This window comes from Pseudorca crassidens, chromosome 19 (genome assembly GCF_039906515.1).
Source record: "Pseudorca crassidens isolate mPseCra1 chromosome 19, mPseCra1.hap1, whole genome shotgun sequence".
NCBI lineage: Eukaryota > Metazoa > Chordata > Mammalia > Artiodactyla > Delphinidae > Pseudorca > Pseudorca crassidens.
Window position 1 is genome coordinate 55368458 of NC_090314.1, and position 20733 is coordinate 55389190.

At 62.7% G+C, this 20733-nt stretch overlaps 2 protein-coding genes across 25 annotated transcripts in view; one reads left to right on the forward strand and one right to left on the reverse strand.

Moving 5' to 3' along the window:
• TMC8 (transmembrane channel like 8) overlaps positions 1-5946 on the reverse strand; it is a 23285-nt gene extending 17339 nt beyond the window's left edge. For 6 of the 7 annotated variants that reach the window (XM_067714061.1, XM_067714057.1, XM_067714059.1 and 3 more), the window contains exons 1-7: positions 3373-4060; positions 2582-2735; positions 2242-2390; positions 1739-1888; positions 1366-1448; positions 699-835; positions 270-417 (exon numbers count right to left, since the gene is read on the reverse strand). In XM_067714061.1, coding sequence (XP_067570162.1) covers positions 270-417; positions 699-835; positions 1366-1448; positions 1739-1888; positions 2242-2390; positions 2582-2733 — 819 coding nt within the window. In that variant the 5' untranslated portion in view covers positions 2734-2735; positions 3373-4060. Of the gene's footprint in view, positions 1-269; positions 418-698; positions 836-1365; positions 1449-1738; positions 1889-2241; positions 2391-2581; positions 2736-3372; positions 4061-5749 lie in introns of those variants that run through there. The other variant, XM_067714058.1, reaches the window with a different exon arrangement.
• Positions 3569-20707, forward strand: TMC6 (transmembrane channel like 6). 18 transcript variants are annotated; one of them, XM_067714041.1, is made up of 22 exons: positions 3569-3584; positions 5408-5453; positions 7452-7585; positions 7740-7882; positions 8055-8150; positions 8470-8628; positions 9932-10037; positions 10182-10275; positions 10514-10771; positions 11063-11253; positions 12121-12265; positions 12932-13087; positions 13511-13665; positions 13772-13853; positions 14083-14180; positions 15271-15366; positions 15533-15608; positions 16296-16429; positions 16571-16747; positions 16841-16919; positions 19140-19207; positions 19954-20707. In XM_067714041.1, the coding sequence occupies exons 3-22, from the start codon at positions 7527-7529 to the stop codon at positions 20498-20500; spliced, it is 2919 nt and encodes a 972-aa protein (XP_067570142.1). In that variant the 5' UTR covers positions 3569-3584; positions 5408-5453; positions 7452-7526; the 3' UTR covers positions 20501-20707. The 18 variants fall into 18 exon arrangements, 16 of the variants coding, with proteins under 16 accessions (XP_067570142.1, XP_067570151.1, XP_067570157.1 ...); XM_067714050.1 differs by lacking the exons at positions 3569-3584; positions 7452-7585 and adding an exon at positions 4988-5146; XM_067714056.1 differs by lacking the exon at positions 3569-3584 and having other exon boundaries at positions 5216-5453; positions 16571-16634; positions 19954-20078.
• The last annotated feature ends 26 nt before the right edge of the window (positions 20708-20733 follow it).

A 20733-nucleotide genomic window follows, 5' to 3' on the forward strand; every position in this document is an offset into this window, starting at 1 on the left:
AGAAAGGCTGCCAGGCTCTAGGCAAGGTTGGGGTGACGCTGAGGCGGGGACAGACGGGCTGGTTTTGTCCAGAGCATCCCCAGAGTACCGTGCAGGTGAGCGCTCACACCCAGACACGGCACAGCCCCCGCCTCCAGCTGGAAAACCGTGTGTGCACACACACACACACAGACACACTCCCACACTCAAGCCACACACTCATACAGTCTCACGTGCTCCCACACTCATTCACTCTCACAACTCACACTCACGCACATCCTCACACACACCTTGAACTCGTTGCTGATCTCATGCTTCTTGATGGTAGCTGCCTCCTGCCCCTGGATGCAGAAGTCCCAGGAAGAGAAGACCTTGGCGCTGAGAGGTGACCTGTAGTCCTGGCCCAGGAACATCTTCTGTGGCAGCCCCTTCACCATCCTGGAGGGGGCAGAGGCCAGGGCTCAGCCTCGGCTCGGCTCTGATCTGGGGTGGGAAGTCCCAGGCAGCCCTAAGTGCAGCCTTTGGCCTCGGCCTGGGTGGGGGGGTGGGGACACAGGAGCGGCGGCCCCGCTCCTGAGGTCTGCAGCTGGGCATGCAGAGTTCCGGCCCTGGAACCTCCATTGGCAGGGACTCCCTGCCAGCTTGGGGGTACCACGCCAAGCAGGGGTGATCAGGGAAGACCCCCTGGAAAGGGGTGGAGGCAGGGGCTCTGCTCTCACCGCCGTAGAATCCCACAGAAGCAGAGGAGCAGGCAGGCCAGTGGGCTCAGTAAGTAGGCCAGGCGGATGCTGTATACTGAGCTGCTCTCAGGCCCCGCTCGGTACGCGCCGTAAAAGAGATAGGTGTTGTTGAAGGCCTGGGGATGTCAGACAATGACAAGTGAGCCAGGCTGTGTGCTAAGTGTTTTCTTGCTGTTAACACATTAGCCCTCACAGTGACCCCATCAGGTAGAGAATAAGAGTATCCCCATTTCACAGAGGCTCAGAAGGGTTGGGCAACTTGCCTAAGGACACACAGCTTGGAAGAAGAGCCAGGACTGGAACACGGGAGCCCGCACGGTAACCACCCAGTGGCTTCCAGGGATGAGGGTAGGGTGGTGCTTATCCCAGAATCCTGGACAATTTTTCCCTTCTTGTCCTTCAAACCCCGACCCCAGCTGGGCTCTGAGGGCCGTGGGCACATGTCCATGGGCCTGGGCTGTGCACAGTGGCCTCAGCCTCTCTCTGACCCCACTGCTGACCCAGCCAGCCTGTCTGTGGAGGACCGTCTCCCTAGAAGCCAACGTGCCCTTGGAGGGGTGAGGGTCCTCTTAGACTGGGGTTCCCTGAGGCTAGATCACCAGGTTCCCCAGCCTCCCTGGTCCACAGCCAGTACAGACCCACTCACCCTGCCGGTTAAAACATTCCAAAGTAGATTGTTGAACTTGGGAACACCAGTCTGGGGTTGGTGGCCACCAGGACACTGGAGGGCTGTCGAGGAGGGAGAGGGGTCCAATAGGGAAGGGTCCCCAAGGCATAGGTGAGGCTCTGCCCCTCTCACTCCATAGCCTCCCATCTCAGGAGGCCTGAGCAGGGTCATGAGGGCATGTCAGGAGGCCTGTTATGCAAAAGGCGAGATCGAGTAGAGCCTCACGGCTGGACCCAAGCAGGACGATGCCCCGGGTTTGGACACAGAGGGTTGGGGCTGTCCCAGTGGACCAGGCCCCACAGGGTTCAGGTGGGCTCGGGGGCACTGTTCCCTCCGTGGGCCAGGCACTCACTGAAGTTCAGAGCAGGTCCTCTGTCAGGGGGGCGGAGCCAGGTCAGGGGCAGCAGGACGAAGCTGGTGGTCAGAAGTAGGGTCAGCAGGTTAAGCAGCAGCAGGAAGCGAAGAAAGGTGAAGTAGGACTGGATTCCGGTGCCAAAGAGGCCTGCGGGGAACAGCAGGTGGGTCCGGAGGCGCCGAGCCGAGAGCCGTGGGCCCAGCTGATAATCTGAGGGTTGTGGGGGGTGGGTGAGCAGCCTCACAGGGACCTCAGTGTAACAGCCAGTCCTGGAGGCTGGCCTAGCAGTACCTCTAACAGCCACCAGGGGTGCCATCATCCACCAAGGTTTGAAGGGTGGCTCTGGGGGCAGAGGGGGATGTGTGAGGAAGGCGGGGTGGGTTGGTGGGGGTGGAGGGGTACAATGGCCAGGGGGATAATGCCCTCCTCTGGTTTCCAAACTAGACATTGAGACTCCAGAGAGGGGAGGCAGGAGGTGGGGATTGGGGTTCGGGTCCTACCCCCGATCTCGTAGAGAGCCCCCTCCCAGAGCCCACAGCCCCGGGCCAGCCGCCGTGCTGCCTCCCCCAGGCGCCGTCCTGCAGTCTGCTGCCTGTGACGCCACTGCTGCCAGCACGAGGTCTTCACCCCCTCGGGCTCCCGCAGCTGCCTGGGATGGGGTGGTGATGAGAGGGGTCCCTGAGTCACCCAGCATGCCCACCTGGCCAGGCAGAGCAGCACCCTGGGCCAGGGAGTCTTCCCACTGCTGGTGATTTCCACCCCGCCAACCAACAGGTGCATCCTCTCCCCACCCCCACTGCTCCTCCTCCGCTGTGTTCGGCAAGGTGTTCGGGCACCCACCGGATGAAGCGCTTGTCCACCATGGCGTAGGGCAGCAGCCGTACAGGTTCCTGGGAGGAGCACAGCCGCTCCATCTCCTGCTCCCACAGCTCCTCGCCGGCCGGCTCAGGTTCTGGCTCCCCTGAGGCCTGCACCGACCACTGCCTCAGCATCTCTGTGATGGGGTTGAAGGTGGGGTTGTAACGCTCCCCCTCCTGGGAGGGGATGCTGTTGGAGGAGATCTGGTTCAGTCTCCAGCCACATCTCAAAGCAACGTATGGCCTCAGTTTCCCCATCTGTCAGACGGGGAGAAAGGTCCAAAGGGCTCGGAAAGATGGGACGTCACAAACAAAGCCAAGGCCAGATGTGGCCACAGTTAAGTGCGGTGGAGCCCAAGGCCCGCTCTGCCCCACCGCAACCGGTTACCAGTGGCCGCAGCCCTTCCCCATCGCCCCCTGGCAAGGGACAATTCCACGTGCCGATTCTCCCATTGGGAAGACCTCTCTGCCGCAAACCCCAGCAGTTCCCTGGATTCAGCATACTGCAACACCTCGAATCCGGACGTGTTGGGACCTCCTCTGTCTTCTACCTGGTGGTCCAGATCCCGGGACTGGGTCCACCCCGGCCCCCCATGGAACCCAAATGGGGAAGCGTGGCTACAGCCCCGGCCATGGGAAAGGAAGGAAGGGACCCCTCTGCCCCTCAGCAGCGGCTCTCACCCCTTCCCCGCCAGCTGCCAGCAGCTCCTCGGCCTCAGTTCTCTCTTCCACCCCCTCACGATCCCCCCTCCCCTCACGCTGCACCCAGCTCACCTGGGGACAAGGGACCTAGAGACCGTCCTCCGACTGGCTCCCGCCACTCCCGGCGGGGCTGCGAGAGAGCCGAGGGGAGGGGTCACATGACAGGAACCCCAGCACCCCTAGCCGTCGCCTCCCCGTACTCCTCTCTCCCCCGCCTCCGGCACTTCCTCCGCGCTCCACTGAGGCCCGCACTTCCTGAGGGGGCGCGGAGCGCCAGCAGGCAGGTGAGAGGCGCTGCGCGTGCGCGCTGGGCGGGGGTCGGGCCCTTCCCCTCCCCACGGGGGACCCGCGGCTTCTGGGCCGAAGGTCTGACCCTGCGGGGCTGCGGTCGGCTGGGCGCAGGCCCCGCCCCTTATCCGCCGGTAGCCCCGGCTCCGCTCGGCTCAGAGGGCGCGATAGTGCAATAACTTAGGGGGTGGGTCCGACCACTCAGGGCTGCTCGATTTTCAGAGGCCCTAGGCGTTATTTCTCAACTTCCCGCCTCGATCTTTGGCACTTAAGCCGAAGCGGCCCAGCGCCTGGCCCATAGGAAGCGCTCAGGAACTCGCTGCACTCATGCCCCGCCCCGGCGAGTTATCTCGGCCCTTTCTCTCTCTTGGGACCCCCTGGGAGGCCCCGCGGTCCTGTCCTTCCTCCTTCTCCCTCTCCGCCTCCTTGAGGGCCCCCCTCATCCCTAAAGAGCTCCAGTGTTTTTTCTGCCTCCCTGCCTGCTTCCGCTCCTGGTTTTCTAGACGCCCCCGCCCCCCCGCCCCGCGCCCCATGCCAGGCCCCAGGCTGGGTGCTGGTGCTGGGCACACAGTGAGCATAGAGATAGAGACGGAGCGGGAGAGGGGGGACGGACTAGTAAATGTACATGTCACTAGGAAGTGGCACATGCTCCAACAGGGTTCAATCCCGGAAGGCTCCCCAGAGGAGGTGACTTTCAAGTTGTGTCTGGGATCATGCAAGTAAAACGTGACTGGAGCATGGGTGTGCAGGGCAGGGAGTAGTGTTGGGGGAGAGGCGGGGGCTGGGCAGAGCTAGTTCTCTAGGCTGAGGTGCCTGTACCAAGATCCATCCTGAGGCAATGACTATTTGGGCATCCTGGCTTGGCCCACCTGTCCTCCCCTCCAGGAGGGCCCTCCCCTTCCTTTCTGCCTTCCAGCTCACTTTTACCCTGCCCGCCTCTCAAGTCTTCTCCCAACAAGAAATGGCTCCCACCACTGTCCAAATCCCACCCTTTTCTCAAACCCAAGGGTGAGTCTCCTCTGCCGGGCTTTTTCGAGGTCAGGTTTCTAGGTAGAGCTCCCAGGTGGACAAGACTTACACCCTGGCCGATGACACCCTGGAGGCTGACTGACCTCTCGGCCCGTTTCCTCATCTGTGAGCTAGGGTCATCAGTGCTCCCCTCCCTGGCTTGTGGGGAATAACGGAGCAAACAGCAATGGGGACAGCCCCCAAGTGTGCCTCCTCTCTTCCCCACCTAGCACACAGGAAGTGTGCCGGAACTCTGCTGGAGAAACCACGCCCACATCGGGAGGTCGGAGATAACCCCGGGTTCTACCAGCCAGTTTGGGGCTAGTTGTCGCAGGAGGCTGTGCTGGAGGAAGGGGCTACCCAATGTAGTCCTGCAACGCCCGCCGTATCCGTGTGGCTTTGCCGCATGGTGTTATTTTGATAATCGCCCTGGGAAGTGGGAGGGTCTGGAATCATTGTCTCCATTTGAAACTTGGGGAAACTGAGTCCCACAGAAATTGGCTTCAACCGGAGATTGGAACACTTCCAGACACTCGCCGCCTTCATCTTGGTCAGACCTCAGGGTGGGGTGAGAGGAGGGGTCGGAAGCTGGTGGGGAGAGGGCACAGTCGCCGAGGGCTCGACGGGGAGGGGAAGCAGGAGGAGCGGGGCGCGCCCCCCCAGCCGGGTCACGTGACTTGTCCGAGCCCCGTCGCCACGTGGGCCGGGCTGGGCGGAGCAGCACTCTGGCCCCGCCAGGCCTGATACGCTCACAGGTCGACCCAGGGCCCTTGGCCACTCCCTCCCTCTGACCTCACGACCCCTCCCGCAGCTGGTGGAGCCCAGACACAGTTTCCGGCGGCCCTCGCGGGGGACAGGTGAGCCGCGCGCCGGGCCCCTCCTCCCCAGCGCCTCCCAGGCCAGTGCCGGGATGCGGATGCCGGGTCGTGGGTGGGGGCCGCAGCTCCGGGGCTTAGGGACCTCGCCCTCGTCCTCCTAGCCCCATCCAATTCCCCTGCGGCCACCAGCTCCACCCCCTCCGAATTCCTTTGGGCCTCTGGGGCCACTGGGCACTGCGTTGACTCCTCGGGTTCTCTTGGATCTCCCTGAGTTCACTACCGGAGTTGACTCTCTCAGGGGTGTCCGGGTGGGGGACGTGAAGATCTCAGCTCACCCCAACAGTCAGGTGGCGGGCGTCAGGGGAGAGGGCGGTGGTGTGCGTCTCTCGAGATGGGAAAGGGTGGGGAGGCTGGGTTTGCAGGTGGGTACCACTGGTGAAAAGTGGGCGTGTGGGAGACTGGCAGATGAGGGGTCCAGGGTCTCTCGGAGTTCCTGCCTTCCCTCGGCTCAGAGGCTGGGCCGCGGCGCTGACTGGGCAGTAGCTGCTCCCAGAGGACTGGCTTCCGGCTGGGGTGGGGTTTCTGGAAACGCGCCCCACCCTGCCCCTCCCTACCTGGCTCACGGCTCAGGAATGGTGCACCCTGGGAGCTCCTGCCCGACTTGTCCCTGCCTGGGCGAGGGTGCCGGGGTGCTGGGTACCAGCCGGACAGAAGTCTAGGGCAGTGCCCAGATGCCAGTGCCCAGGTGAGCCCCCATCCTCCAAGCAGCCTCTGAGCGCCTTCCATCTCCCTGCTTCTCCCTCCTGGACAAGGGGTGTGTGGGAGAGGCCTGCGGATCTGAACCTGGGAAGGTCTGTCTTTCCAGGAAGGAATTCCAGCTCTAGGGACTGGATTGGGGGGCACACCCTCAGCCCCAGCTACTCACCATTTCAAGCGGAGTTAAGAGTCCACCTCTGACCTCTCTCTGCTGGTTTCTCCACACTGTGCTCCTGTGAGAGAGAAGGGGATGGGGCTTGGACTCTGTGCGGCCTGGGCTCAGAGACTGGACACCCCTAAGTGAGGGCACTGTCTGGGTACAGCTCTAGCGGGACCTGCTCTGTCTGGACACCCTGGCCTCGCCCGAGGAAGCCCCTTGAGCTGAGCCAGCTTTCCTCTGTGCTGAGTTCCCTGGGGGTGAGGGTAGCGAGGAGGGGTGGACAGGGCAGACCGAGGGCTGGGCCCCGTCCTCCTGGGGCAGAGCCTGCAGGACTCAGGGGGTGGTTGGGAGCCTGCTGCCCTTGCCCCACTCCCACAGGCTGAAGAGCCTGGACAAGGCCGCCCTGGTTCAGTTGTCTTGGGTGATGGCAGAGCCCGGACAAAGGCTGCCTGTTCAACGCCCAGCACCCCTCCCCCAGCCAGCTGCCCTGGCCTGCGGGAGGTGATGGACTATAGGGGAGTCTCCCAGGAGGGCTGTCAACATTGACGCGCCCAGGCTGGCGTGGAGTGACTCCTGTGGGGGGGATGCAGGGTGGGCCGCAGCCGAGGAGGCCATCCTGTCTGCTGTTCTGTCAGGCGCTGGTGGGGGTGAGGGCCCAGGCTGCTAGCTGTCTGTGGGATTTCCGGCCGGGAGGAAGTGCTGTGTGGTCACGGGCGGGCGCAGGGAAGGTCTCAACTGCTCTGACCTTTCCCACCCAGAGGGCGGCATCTCTGGGTCAGAACCCTGGGAATGGAGAACCTATCTACAGGCACCCCACCCGCTCCCCATCTCTCAGGGATGGCGTCACTGAGGAAGCCGGTGGGGAGCTGCCCAGACTCCCCTCACTTCCTTCCTCCTTCCCTCCGGAATGAGCTCCCCCTCAATCCGTTCTGGCCTGAGGATTATTTGGGGCCCCTCACTTGGCCACGCGTTTGGTGTTTGTGTGTGGATGGGGGCAGGATGGGGGCTCAGGCAGCCTGGGCTGGGAGTGGCACCCGCCCCATGGTCCCCAGGGAGCGGGCAGTGGAGCTGGGTGCCAGGCTAACTTTGCTGTAACGCTTTCTGTCTCATCACATGGGCAGCGGGAGGCTCCTGAGGCTGTGTCCAGGCTCTGAACTGCCCTAGGTCGGCAGACTGGCTGCGGGTGGGCCGCAGATATGTCCCGGTCGCTGGCTTTTGTCCTCAATGTCCCTGAGACCCCACAGGACCCAGAGGAGTAAGTGCTCTGAGGTGGGGCTGGGGGGCTGGGATGTATCACCCCCAGGGAGAGGTGGTCTGGACCTCAGCCCTTCGGAGCGGGTAGGCTGCTGGGGCGAGGACTGGGTCAGCCGCAGCCTGAACTCCTGCCCCTTCCCCCATTCTCACCACAGCAGCCAGGAGCCCAGCCCCTACGATGAGAGCGAAGTGCACGACTCTTTCCACCAGCTCATCCAGGAGCAGAGCCGCTGGGTGGCCGAGGAGGGGCTGGAGCTGCAGCAGAGGGTGCTGGGGGCTGGAGCCCTGGGGGCCTCAGGTGAGCCCGCCTGCCCTGGCCCAGGCCGGGTGCTGGGATGTGTGGGCCGGACACGGAGCCTCTCAACCTCTCAGGAAGCTCCTCCTAGCAGCCTGGGGCAGCGGGTGGGCAGGGGATATCTCCGGCCAGTGGTGTCTGTAGAACCTCTGGACGAGTCTTTCTTGCTGGGCAGGCAGTGACCGCCAGGCCTTGCTGGGGCCCGAGGGCGCCCCTGTCTACAGCACGGCCACACTCCGCATCTTGGCCAGCATGCCCAGTCGCACCATTGGTGAGTGGGACCCTCTGCCTTTGGACCCTGGGCTGGGCTGCGGTTTCCGGCGGGGATCTGTGTACCTCAGAGCCAGGCCTCTTTGGCTCTTACCCCACCCCGTCTGCTGCTTGGAGGCCCAGCCCAGTCCCATGCAGCCTCGCCGCGGTCTAAAAACGACTCCGGAGTCGTCACGGGGATAAAAATATGCTCTTGGGAACCCAGTGGTGCTTGAGGTCTCTTGTGAAAGAACTTTCATGGGTCCTGGGAAGGAGTGGGGGGGCAGCCCCTGCCTCTACATAAGAGGGGCGCGTCCCCCCCTGACCAGCGGCCTCCACAGGCCGGAGCCGCGGCGCCATCATCTCCCAGTACTACAGCCGTACAGTGAGGCTGCGCCGCAGGGCCGGCCGGCCTCAGCTCAGAGACGTGGGCCGCTCAGCCCGGCCCAGCCTCCGCCTGTACGACCTGGAGCTGGACCCCGTGGTCCTGGAGGAGGAGGGTGAGTGAGGGAGGGCCGGAGCCTCGGTGGGGAGGAGGTCAGCAGGCTGGGTCGGGGGACTGGGGTGCAGTGGGCTGTCTGAAGGCCCCCAGCGGTGAGGTCTCTTTGCAGGGGTATGGGAGTGTCTCGGTGTTCTGGCCACTGGTGTAGAGAAGTGCGGGCCTTTCCAGCTGCACAGTGTTTGGCTCATGCAGGCACGCGCTCCACAGCGTCTGTTGAGCATTTGTAGTGTCGCAGACGCTGGTGTTGGCTTTGGGATGTGATGGTGGTAAGCAGATCCAGTCAGCTCTCATGCAGCTTATTGTCTGCCTTGTGAAACAGACAGGAACCAAATAAATGGAAAAGAGGATGGTTGAAGCTCAGATAAGGGCAGCTGAGGAAAGGCATGCCGCAGGATAGTGTCACGGAACCTGTCTAGCCTGGAGCGACCCAGGAAGGCTTCCTGGAGGAAGTGACACTAGAGTCAATGGGGCATGGGCAAAGGCCCTGAGGTGGGAGCCTGCCGGCTTGCCTGAGTATCTCGGAGGCCTGTGTGGCGGGGCTGGGGAACAAGGGAGAGTGGTCATAGGAGGGAGCAGGGCCCAGCTCACAGGTTGGTCTTCAGCCAGATGATCTCTGGCATCAGTGCCCAGGGGCTTGGGTACTTCCTGGGGCCCTGCCTGTGTTTCCTCTCCCTGTTTACCCAAGGCCTGCAGCTGGTGGGTGACGGAGCAGTGCAGGGTGGTGTGGGCTCTGAGGTCAGGATGGACATTCCAGTTTCATTGTGTAAACCATGCCAGGTGTCTGCTTTCTGGTCATTTTTTATGTGTAAAGTGGGGTTAAAATAGCACCCCCTTTCCAGGGTGGTTGTGAAGATGAAAGGAACGAGGACATAGGGGAGGGGCAGATCTCCAGGTCCCGCCCTCCCCTACTCACCCCACCAGGCCTTGGCATAGTGGGATGTGGTGGGGGGACAGTGGGGACTGCTGAGTGGGCGGTGGACGGGGCTCAGGGGCATTGGGGGGTCAAAGCAAGATGCGAGTGGGGACCCAAGAGGAGAGTTTGGTTCAAGGCAGAGGGGCCACTGGGCTGGGCCTCGGAAGATGCTGGGAGCTTGATCGTGTCCTGGGCTCCAGGGGGTGGAGGTGAGAGAGTGATGGCCAGTGGGGGTGTGGGACAGGTGGGCAGCACAGTGTCCTAGCAGAGAGGAGCCATCGGGCCCGGCAGGGCGGCAGAGGCCTGTGTTGCCGGGGAACGGCCACAGTTGTGGGAGGGAGGGAAGGATGCTGCGGGGAACCTGCAGGGCTCCCTCCTGCTCCTACAGAGAAGCGGGGCCTCCTGGTGAAGGAGCTTCAGGGCCTGACGGTGGCCCAGCGGGACCACATGCTCCGGGGGATGCCGCTGAGCCTGGCCGAGAAACGCTGCCTGCGGTCAGTGCCCCTCGGCCTCGTGCGGACCCCAGCCCCACTTCCTCGGCTGGGCGTGGTGGTTGGTGAGAAGGGCCCTGAGCCTGCGGTGGGCGGGTGGTCCCTGGGAGGGAGTGGACCAAGCCCTGACGCTGCCTCTGCCCCCAGAGAGGAGAGCCGGCCCCCGAGGGGCAAGCGGAGGGTCCGGGGGCGCCATGGGCTCCTCTCCTGCTGCAGCCGGCTGCGCGACAGCTGTATCCTGGTAGGCGCCTCTGGGCGGCTGGGGGCGGGGGCACTGAGGGGGGGCCACGTGTTCTCCCTCCGCGTGCTGCTCGTGGGGTCCTCTAGCCTTCAGCCTGGCTCTGGGCGTGATCGACCCCCCCTCCCCTAGCGGCTGCCCCTCCACTGCCCCTGCGCTCTAGGCTTGGCCCGGGGTCTGGTTGGGGGCCGGCTCCCCTCTCCAGCCTCGCCTGAGGGCTGTCCTGCTGCTGGCCCCACAGGCGTTGCACAACCTGGGGCTCACGCTGCTCTCGGGGCTGCAGGCCCTGATGCCCTGGCACTACGCCCTGAAGCGGATCGGGGGCCAGTTCGGCTCCAGCGTTCTCTCCTACTTCCTCTTCCTCAAGACCCTGCTGGCCTTCAACACGCTGCTGCTGCTGCCACTGCTGGCCTTTATCGTGGCTGTGCAGGCCGCCTTCCCGCCTGCGCCCTCGGGCTCCACGCCCGCCTTCAGGGGCCTGGAGCTTCTCACAGGCGGGGTGAGGCTTGGTGGGGGCGGGCAGGCGCCCCCTTGTCACGGCTTCCTCCAGGGATCCCCACCCCACCCCTTGCTGCGACTCCGGGAGGGGGGGTGCCCTGGCAGCTCCAGGGTGGCCGCGGCCCTTTGCCCACCTCCGTGTTCTCCTCACTGCCCCTGCCCTGGCCCTTCCCCTTCCGCCTTTCCCCTCGCCCTGCCCCCTGGGTGCCCTCCATCTGCCTTCCAAGCCTGAGGGTGGGTCAGGTGCAGGGAGGGGGAGAGTCCCTGATGTGGCCGGGCGTCCTCTCTACAGGGCTGCTTCACCCACACCGTCATGTACTACGGCTACTATAGTAACGTGACGCTGAACCAGCCATGTGCCTCCCCACTGGATGGTGGCCAGTGCACGCCTGCGGCGGGCGGCCTGCCCTACAACATGCCCCTGGCCTACCTCTTCACCGTGGGGGTAGCTTTCTTTATCACCTGCATCACTCTGGTGTACAGGTAATAGCCCTCCACTCTATGACCCTGGCTCTGAGCGCCATTGATCCACCCATACATCCATCTGTCCATCCATCCATCCATCCAGCTACCCATCCATTCATCCGTCCAGCTACCTATCCATCCACCATCACTTCCTCATCCATTCATCCGTCCATCATCACTCCACCCATCCATCCATCCATCCATCCATCCATCCATGGATCCTGCCTTCCTTCCATTCATCCATCTACACTTTCATCCATGCACCCATCCACTCCACAAACATTTGCTGTGCTCTGCTCAGGACAGGAAGGTAAGTGAGTTTGGTGCATGTCCTTGAGAAGCTTGCTGTCTACAGGAGAAGACGGGCCAGTGAAGAGGCTGGGAAACTCTTGGTGTTATGTTGCTCCGGTGTTTTGGAGCATAGGAGAGGAAGTCAGACCAGCTCCCCAGGGCGGTGGCACTCATCCCAGAGAGGGAGGTTAAATAAGGGTGGGCTGGAGAAAGGCCGGGGAAGGTGTTTTGGTTATCGGGAGAGGCAGTGCAAAGGCCCTGAGGTGAGCCAGCACCCTCTGCAGCCACGTCTGGGTGGGAGGCAGCCAGCCATGTTGGTGGGGAGTGGAGCCTGACCCCTCTTCTAGCCACCTGTGGCTGGCGGGCACCCTGTTGGTCAGGGCTGATCTAAGAGTGGCCGGCGGTCCACACCAGGAGGCTGAGAGCTCTGGGCTAGAGGTGGGGCAGGGAGAGTGGCTGGAGGCCCATCCAGCGCCGGGAGGGCCCCCCTGAGTGGGTGGTAGGTTTTGGCTGCAGGGAGCATCCCATCTGTCTTCTCCCAGCCTCTGCGCCTTCCGCCCCATCTCACCCTCTGCCTGCCTCTGCTTCTCCCAGCATGTCCCGCTCTTTTGGGGAGAGCTACCGGGTAGGCAGCACTTCGGGGGTCCATGCCGTCACTGTTTTCTGTTCCTGGGACTACAAAGTGACTCAGAAATGGGCCAGCCGCCTCCAGCACGACAATATCCGAACCCAGCTGAAGGTGAGCTGCCCAGGGGCCCTGGGGCCGCTGTCCCCCACCCCGTATCCAGGGAACACCAGTCAGGGCCTGCTCCAGTGGGAGAGGGTTAGGGCTGCTCTTGGGCCCTCTCCCCGGAGTCCCTGTGTCCTCCAGCCCCCGCGGGCAGAGGCCTGCGGGGCGCCAGCTGGCACGTGTCCCAGTCCCCGGAATAGCCCTGGGGTACACGAGAGGACACTGCCCAAGGCCTCAGGGCTCGAGGGTGGCTGGCTGGGCCTCGCGGAAGGTTCTCTGCCTGTCTGGGGTTTCCCGCTGCGGGATTCGGGTCAGGGCAGCTCGCGGCTTTGACCCAGCTGATGGGCCCCCAGGGAGCGCCCTGGGGCTCTGGGTCAGCGAGGGTACGGCTTTCCACAGGCAGGACAGCTCAGGAGGCAGGGCTGGGGAGGGTGCGTGGGAGCGGCTGGGGCAGGCCTCAGCCTGCGGCCCCGTCCTGCGGTCTCCTGGTGCCTGGAGGGGCCCCAGAGCAGGGGGAGCGACGGGCCGTGGCCCCAGGGGTGGGCGGGAGGCGACCCCTGGTGCTCCCCGAGCCTCCCTGTGTGTCTGCTCCACGTGTCTCCTGGGGTGTGGCGCGTGTGTCTGCGTGTCTCCGTGGGTCTGTGCCACGGGTGACAGGCCCGCTGCCGCCCCCAGGAGCTTCTGGCCGAGGGGCAGCTGTGGCAGCGCCCCCGGAGGGCGTGCGGACGGCTGCAACAGGGGGCCGTGCTGGGGCTCGTTTGGCTGCTGTGTTTGGGGACCACGCTGGTGTGCGCCCTGGCCGTCTACACCTTCTCAGAGCTCGTGATCCAGGTGCGGGGAGGGCATGGGGGGTCCCCGCGGAGGCTCCGGCCGTGGGGTCAAATGTCTGCTTCGTTAGACTGGGCCCCTGGGGCCCCGCCGCCTCCGCCCGGGCCCTCCCTGGAGGCCACTTCCCTCACGAGCCTTGTTCTCATTCTTGTTCTGTCTCAACACTCTCCCTATTTTTCTGTCCTTTTGTTTTCTCATCTTCTTTTGGTTTCTCTTTTCTTCCGCCACACCTGTGTTCCATCCTCCGTCCTCCCCCTCCCACGCCCCTTCCTGTGCGGTTTGAACACTGGGCCTAGGGCGGAGGGTGGCGTGCCTGCCACTTCCACCCCCTCCTTCCGCCCCGGGAACCCCTCCTCCGTCTCGGGCCCATCAGTGGACCTGCCTCTGTCTTTGGGGCGCTGACCTCTGGCCCTCCCCCTGCCATAGCAGAGCCGCGTGTCTGCTGAGCGGGACTGGGCGCTGCTGGCCTTGCCCCTGGTGGTCTGCCTTCTCAACTTGGGGGCCCCCTACCTGTTCCGCGTCCTGGCCGTCCTGGAGCGGCACGACTCCCCGGTGCTAGAGGTGTACGTGGCCATCTGCAGGTGCGTGGTCGGATGGGACCGCCAGGTGGGGCTTTCTGGGGCGGGACCTCTGTCTCCCAGGCACCCCTCCCTCAGCCTGTGCACGCCCTCCCCCCTCTTTGCACAGGAACCTCATCCTCAAGGTGGTCATCCTGGGGATTCTTTGCTACCACTGGCTGGGCCGCAGGGTGGGCACCCTGAAGGACCAGGTGAGGGCGGGCTGGGCGGTGCTGGCAGAGGCGTGGGGCTCTCCGGCCCCTCAAGAGGGTCTGCCCTGGTCCCAGGTTGGGGGTGGACGTGGTGGCCCCTCACAGCAGCCAGCCCTCACCTCATCTTACCTGGCCCGGTCTACAAGCGTATTGGAGGCCCCGAGGTGGGCATGGGGAGCAGGGGTGGGGGGCACCAGGGCACTGGGGGCTGAGGCCGCGTCCGTTTCAGTGTTGGGAGGACTTTGTGGGCCAGGAGCTGTACCGGCTCATGGTGATGGACTTCATCTTCACGCTGCTGGACACGCTTCTGGGGGAGCTGGTGTGGAGGTGAGGCCCCAGGGGCGGGTCCCTGCGCTCACCTCCTGGGCACCTGGGCTCCCCCTGTGGAAGGGCTCCTGGCATCCTCACCTGGTGGAGGTGAGGGTCACTCAGGCGGTTCTCAGGCCTCTGAAAATCAGGACCTGACCCCAGATTGGGACCATAAATCTCTACCCGTGACGGCTCTTCTGTAAAATATCGATAAACTGAGAAAAACATTTAGGAGACAGGATGTAACCTATTTTGAGGTTGGAAAGGAAAACAGGTTTCAAAATGATGCATATGGTATAATCTGTCTCATACAAAGGAAAAAGGGGTGGGGAGGAAGAACAGAAAGTAGAGGAATGTTTTCAGATGTCCTGGCTATGAGTGCTAGCATTGTAGGTGTCGTTTCCTTCTTTTTGTGTTTTCTTTGAGAACATATGAATTTAATAATAATAAGATTTTAAAAAAGCCGTAAAACAGGGACTTCCCTGGTGGCGCAGTGGTTAAGAATCCGCCTGCCAATGCAGGGGACATGGGATCGAGCCCTGGTCCAGGAAGATCCCACATGCCACGGAGCAACTAAGCCCGTGCATCACAACTACTGAGCCCGTGCTCTAGAGCCCACGAGCCACAACTACTGAGCCTGTGCTCTAGAGCCCACGAGCCACAACTACTGAGTCCACGTGCCAGAACTACTGAGCCTGCGCTCTAGAGCCCGTGCTCTGCAACAATAGAAGCCACCGCAATGAGAAGCCTGTGCACTGCAATGAAGAGTAGCCCCTGCTCGCCACAACTAGAGAAAAGTCCGCGTGCAGCAACGAAGACACAACGCAGCCAAAAAAAAAAAAAAAAAAAAGGCAGTAAAACATTTGATGCTGACGTGCACATTTATACCTGGGTGTATCCATACATGCTTAGAAAAAGGACGGAGATGAAGCTGGCTGCAGTGTGGACCCTTCAGGGTGGGACCCCAGGCCGCCGTCTCCCCTCTGCATCACTGGGCACCCTGGTGGGGCGGGCAGGGTCTTCAGCTTGGCGTGCGGGTCGGGGTGGGGACGAGGGTCTGTCTTGGGGATTGGCCCTCCTGCGTGACCCCAGTGGTTCCTCTGCCCAGGCTCATCTCTGAGAAGAGGTCTCAGAGGAAGGGGAAGCCCGAGTTCGACATTGCGGGGAATGTTCTGGAGCTGATTTACGGGCAGACCCTGACCTGGTGAGCATCTCCCACTTGTGTCCCAGTGCCTGGCCCTTGGGGAGGCTGACTGCTTCCCCCTGGGCCACAGCAAGACCCAGCCCTGGGAATCTGGAGGGACCTGACCCTCACTTCCCCGGGGACCCAGCCTCTGGATGCAGCCCTCTCCTCTCCTCGCTCTCCTCAGGCTGGGGGTCCTCTTCTCCCCGCTCCTCCCCGCCATGCAGATCATCAAGCTGCTGTTCCTCTTCTACGTCAAGAAGGTAGAGGTGCCGCTGGGTCCCTGGGAGGGCGGCGGGGCCTGGGGAGATCGTGCAGCCAGGGTGGCCGCTGGGCCGGCAGATGCGGAGCCCTGAGCCAAGTGGTGTGGGGCTGGCAGCCCAGGGCCACCCTCTGGGGTCAGTCCCACGGGCCACAGCTGACCCCCGTCCCGCCCCTGCATCACTGCCTTTGTTAGGGTCCGTGGTCACTGCCAGGTGCCCGTGCGCACGGGCCAGGGCTTAGGGCCGGGGGGCTGGGAGTGCTTAGGGCCAGGTCCTTCTCCCTGGTCCTGTGCTTCCTCCTCTGTACAACGTGATGCTGCTCTGGGGGTGCTGCCGGAGATGACGTTTATAAAGCGTCGGGCACGGTGGAGACCTTCAGTCAGTGGAGGTGGCTTTTAGTATCAACCCTTTCACATGCAGGTGACCTGGCCAGCCTGCCCCCCGTGAGCCTCAGTCTCCCCTCCGTAGACCGGGAGGTAGCCCCGCTGGCCCTTTCCAGCCTGTGGGCTGAGATTCTGAGTGTCTGCTTCTCTGCGGGGCTGTCCTGGGGGATCGGCTCGGGCTCCCCCTGCAAGCAGAACACCCCCAGCCCACTGCCGGCCTTGCCCCCTTCCCTCTTGGAGGCCCCACCAGGCCTGGGGGAGGGTGGGTGGCAGGGTGGTGGCAGAGCGCAACCTTTGTCCCCAGACCAGCCTGATGGCCAACTGCCAGGCGCCCCGCAGGCCCTGGAAGGCCTCCCATATGAGCACCGTCTTCATCTCGCTGCTCTGCTTCCCCTCCTTTCTGGGCGCTGCCGTCTTCCTCTGCTACGCCATCTGGCAGTGAGTGGGCCCTCGGCCTCTGGGGGCGCGGGATGGGGAGCTGCCCCCTGGGGCCGCTGTGGCTGGTGGCCGCGGTTTGGGTGGTGTGGAGGTGGCCTTTGTCCGGGCTGAGGGGTCAAGCCGCCCGCCCTCTTCCCCCAGGGTGAAGCCCTCGAGCATCTGCGGCCCCTTCCGGACCCTGGACACCATGTATGAGGCAGGCAAGGTGTGGGTGCGCCAGCTGGAGGAGGCGGGCCCCGGGGTTTCCTGGCTGCCCTGGATCCACCGGTACCTGGTGGAAAGTGCCTTCCCCATCTACTTGGCGTCGGCTCTGCTGCTGTGAGTGCGGGGCAGGCCCGGGTGGGGGCCCTGGTCTCCTTCCCCCGGGGCTCCTGCGCGGGGGGGCCCAGCCTGAGCGGCCATCTCCCGCAGGGCCGTGATCTACCTCAACATCCAGGTGGTGAAGGGCCAGCGGAAAGTCATCTGCCTCCTCAAGGAGCAGCTAAGCAACGTGAGTGCCCCTTGGGCTCCCACCTCGGGGGTGCCTGCTGGCTCACACCCGCGGCCCCTCCACACACCCCACGCCCCCCCGCCCCGCATCCCCACTAGAGGCTGCCCAGCCTTGCCCGCAGGCTGTCCCTCCCTCCTTGCGCAGTTACTGGGCCTCCCATCACCTTGAAAACAAGTCACTGCCCCGCAGGTCAGAGTCACTTGGGCTGGCATTTCCCCAGACAGGAATGGCCTTTCACCTGGTCCTGTCCTCCCGGGGTCTGGGCTGGCTGCTCAGGGGCACCTGTCAGTGACAGCAGGTCTCCCCTGAACACTTGGTGGGCCCTGACCTCATCCCCAGGGCCCCAACCTTGCCCCCAGGGCCCTGACATCACTCTCCCCACTGCTGTTTCTTCTTTTTTCCTTTTCCTTCCCAGTTTCTCACTTGTATACTTAATGCTTGAGCCCACCTTGGGGCCAGCTGGTGCCTGTGTCCCCTAGGTGGTCACCTCAGGGCTGGTGGCCACCAGCCACTCTCCGTTAGAAATGACTTGGGGGTCAGCTGCTGGGTGTCAGCCGAGGCAGGACAGGGCTGGGGTGCAGCTCGCCTGTGACTCTGCTGCTAGCTAATTGGTGCAAGGACTCTGGGTCAGGTCTTCTTGGGTGGAAGGATGCCCTGGGGACAGCTCCCACTTTTTATAGGTTTATAAGTAAGGCAGTACAAGGTAACCCCTCTCCTCCCCTTTCACAAACCGAGGGCAGGGCTCAGGCTGGGCATTTTGGCTGAGGTACAGCTATTGGAAGTGGGCTTTTCCCAACCGGCTCCTGCCCTACCTTGTAGAGTTTTGGGGCCTGCGGTGTCCCGTGGTGGTGGGACGCACAGCAGCGTCGGGAGGGGAATCCCAGCTCCGCCCGCCGTTCCTCTAGGAGCTGAAGGACGGTTCCCCAGGCAGCCCTTGCTGCAGGCTGTGTCCTCCCAAGGCCGAGGCTGGCCCTGGTTCTGAGTCTTTGGGGCCACACTTCTGATCTCAGCCTGCGCTCGGAACATCTTTTCCCTGGCCTGGGCTTGTGGCTTACTCAGGTGCACAGCCCTCTGTACCCACCAACTCGATGGAGAGAAAACAGGGAGGTCTCTTAAGGAGGTCCCACCTCGTAGTGTCTCAGCGCCTTCGTGGGTGAGCCAGGGTCCCCAGCGCCCAGAACGCATCCTGACCAAATTGCTGTTTTCCCTTTGTGAAGACTCCCTGCGAGGAATCCAGTCTGACCCCGGGGTTCGATGGGCCCTGAAATCCGCCTGATGTTTACTGGGTCCCAGACTTAAAGCTTTATGTGCGTTTTCACAGTCACTTGTCGAAAGAGCCCTGGGTTGGCCAATACCTGCCCCAAAGACGTCTTTGTCCTAATCCCAGAAGCTGTGAATATGCCACGGTTACGTGGCATTGGGGTTGTGGGATTAGGTTCGCAGATGGAATTACAGTTGCTAATCAGCTGACCTGGAGGTGGGAGATTATCCTGGATTATTCGGGTGGGCATGATGTAATCGTAAGGTCCTTAAGAAAGGAAGTGGGTGAGTCATTGTCAGAGAAAGAGGTGTGAGAAAGACTGGACTGGCCATTGCTGGCTCTGAAGGAGGCCATGAGCCCAGGGATGTGGGCAGACTCAGAAGCTGGAACAGGCAAGGATAGATTCTCCCCAGAGGCTCCAGAAGGAACCAGCCCTGCTGACTCTTTGATTTTAGCCCACTGAGACCCATTTTGGACTTCTGACCTCCAGAACTGATGTTGCATTTGTGTTGTTTTAAACCACTAAGTTTCCATAATTGATTAGGTCAACAATAGAAAACTAATAAAAGCCCCATGACACAGACATTTGTATCCCTCTTTTACAGATGGTGACCGAGGTCAGAGGGGAGGTAATTTGCCCAAGACAGACTAAGTGTCAGGGCCGGTTGTACATTGAGTCAGGCTGGGTAGGCAGCCCTCACTGTGCAACTGATCACATTTCCCTTTTCACCTTGGCCACTAGGAAGCTTAGATGCATATGTGTGTGTGTGTGTGCCCACTACTTGGCTCTTGGTATTTCCTTGTCCTTGTTTGGTGCCTCTGTCCCCCTTCTTTAAACTTTTTGTGCTTGTGATGTCAGACACTCTTTGTGAGCTACCCCAAGTGCAGTCTGGAACAGGGCACTTCTGGACGGACACGCGATGGATGTTTTCTCAGCCTTTGTGTTCTGGCATTTCTAGGAGGGGGAAGACAAAATCTTCTTAATCAACAAGCTTCAGCGTATCTATGAGAGGAAGGAGAGGAGCAGGTGAGGGGCCCTGGAGGGGAGTGTGGGGGGGAGAAGGAACAGGTGCTGCACCAGGAGGCCTCTTCCCGCCGGCGGTGGGGAGGGAAGTGGCTGCCGGCGGCCCGGGGTGGCCTGCAGCCCCTTGGGACTCCCCTACCCTCTTTCCCCACCTTTCCTCCTCAGGTGTGTGGGGTATTTGGGGGAGGAAGAAAACTTAAGTTTGCTGAGAAAGGAAAAAAAAGAAATGAAGGAACTGTGTGCAGGGGGCAAGGTGGAGCTGGGGGTCTCTCATGCCCTTTCCCTCCTCTCTGCCACCCCCGTCTTTCTTTTTTTAAATATTTATTTATTTTTTGGCTGCGTCGGGTCTTAGTTGTGGCACGCGGGATCTTCGTTGAGGCATGTGGGCTCTTTTGTTGTGGAGCGTGGGTTCCAGAGTGCGTGGGCTCTGTAGTTGTGGCACGCGGGCTCTAGTTGAGGCACGCGAGCTCAGTAGTTGTGGCGCGTGGGCTTAGTTGCCGCACGGCACGTGGGATCTTAGTTCCCCATCCAGGGATCGAACCCGCATCCCCTGCACTGGAAGGCGGATTCTTTACCACTGGACCACCAGGGAAGTCCCTCTGCCACCCGCGTCCTGATGGGTCGGGGGTCAGCCTGGCTGGCCTTCTCAGACCCCTGCCCCCATTCTCCCCGTGAGGTGAACACCCCCCCTGCCCCCCGCCCCCACCCCACCGAGTGCTGCTGCCTCAGCCCCGGCTGCCCTGGCGCAGGGCTGGGGCTGCTCCTGTGGCCGCACATCTCACCCTTCAACTGTTACCTGCGGCTGAGCCCAGGGAAGGGGAGATGAACTCAGACATCGTCCTGCTGCCTGGACAGACAGGCCACCCACGGGAATGCACACACACCCCTCCTCGACCCCTGCCCGGCCAGGTGGGCCAGCTGAGGTCTGCAGGTCGAGGCCCCTGGGGCTCCCCCGCCCCGACCCCAGGCAGCAGGAGCCCCCAGAATGAGCCATCTAACAAGATCCCCTGCCCACCCCACTCCCTCCCTTGCCGAGGCCTACCGGTGGTGAGTCTCGGCCTCGTCCGGCTCCTTCCACTTCTGTCCAGAGCCTTTCAGCCCTGGGAGGCCTGGAAACAGCTCCTGAGGAAGGCTGCTGGGTATCCTGTGGCCTCGGCTGGCCAGAGGGATGACCGTGGGGCTTCTCAGCCTCCCGAGCGAGGCCCCTTGCCGACTCCGCTTTCTGGCAGGGTTGGTAGAACCGAGGAGGCCGTGATGCCCCCGGCCGTATTCACAGACGACTGGGATGCCCAGTAGGACAGCGCTGGGCCTGGCAGCCCGGGAACCCTGTCACCCTGTCACCCTCGGTTCCCATGGACCTGCAGGCACAGATGCCGCCTGGAGGTGGCCCGCTGGGACACGGGGAAGGTGACGGGAGTCTGCAGCCCGTCTGAGGCTGGAGCACCCCCGGTGGACCCTGCCCAGGACTCTATTTATCCTGATTAAACACATTTTGCGAAGTGGGCTTGTCTTGTGGGAGTCCATGCTTA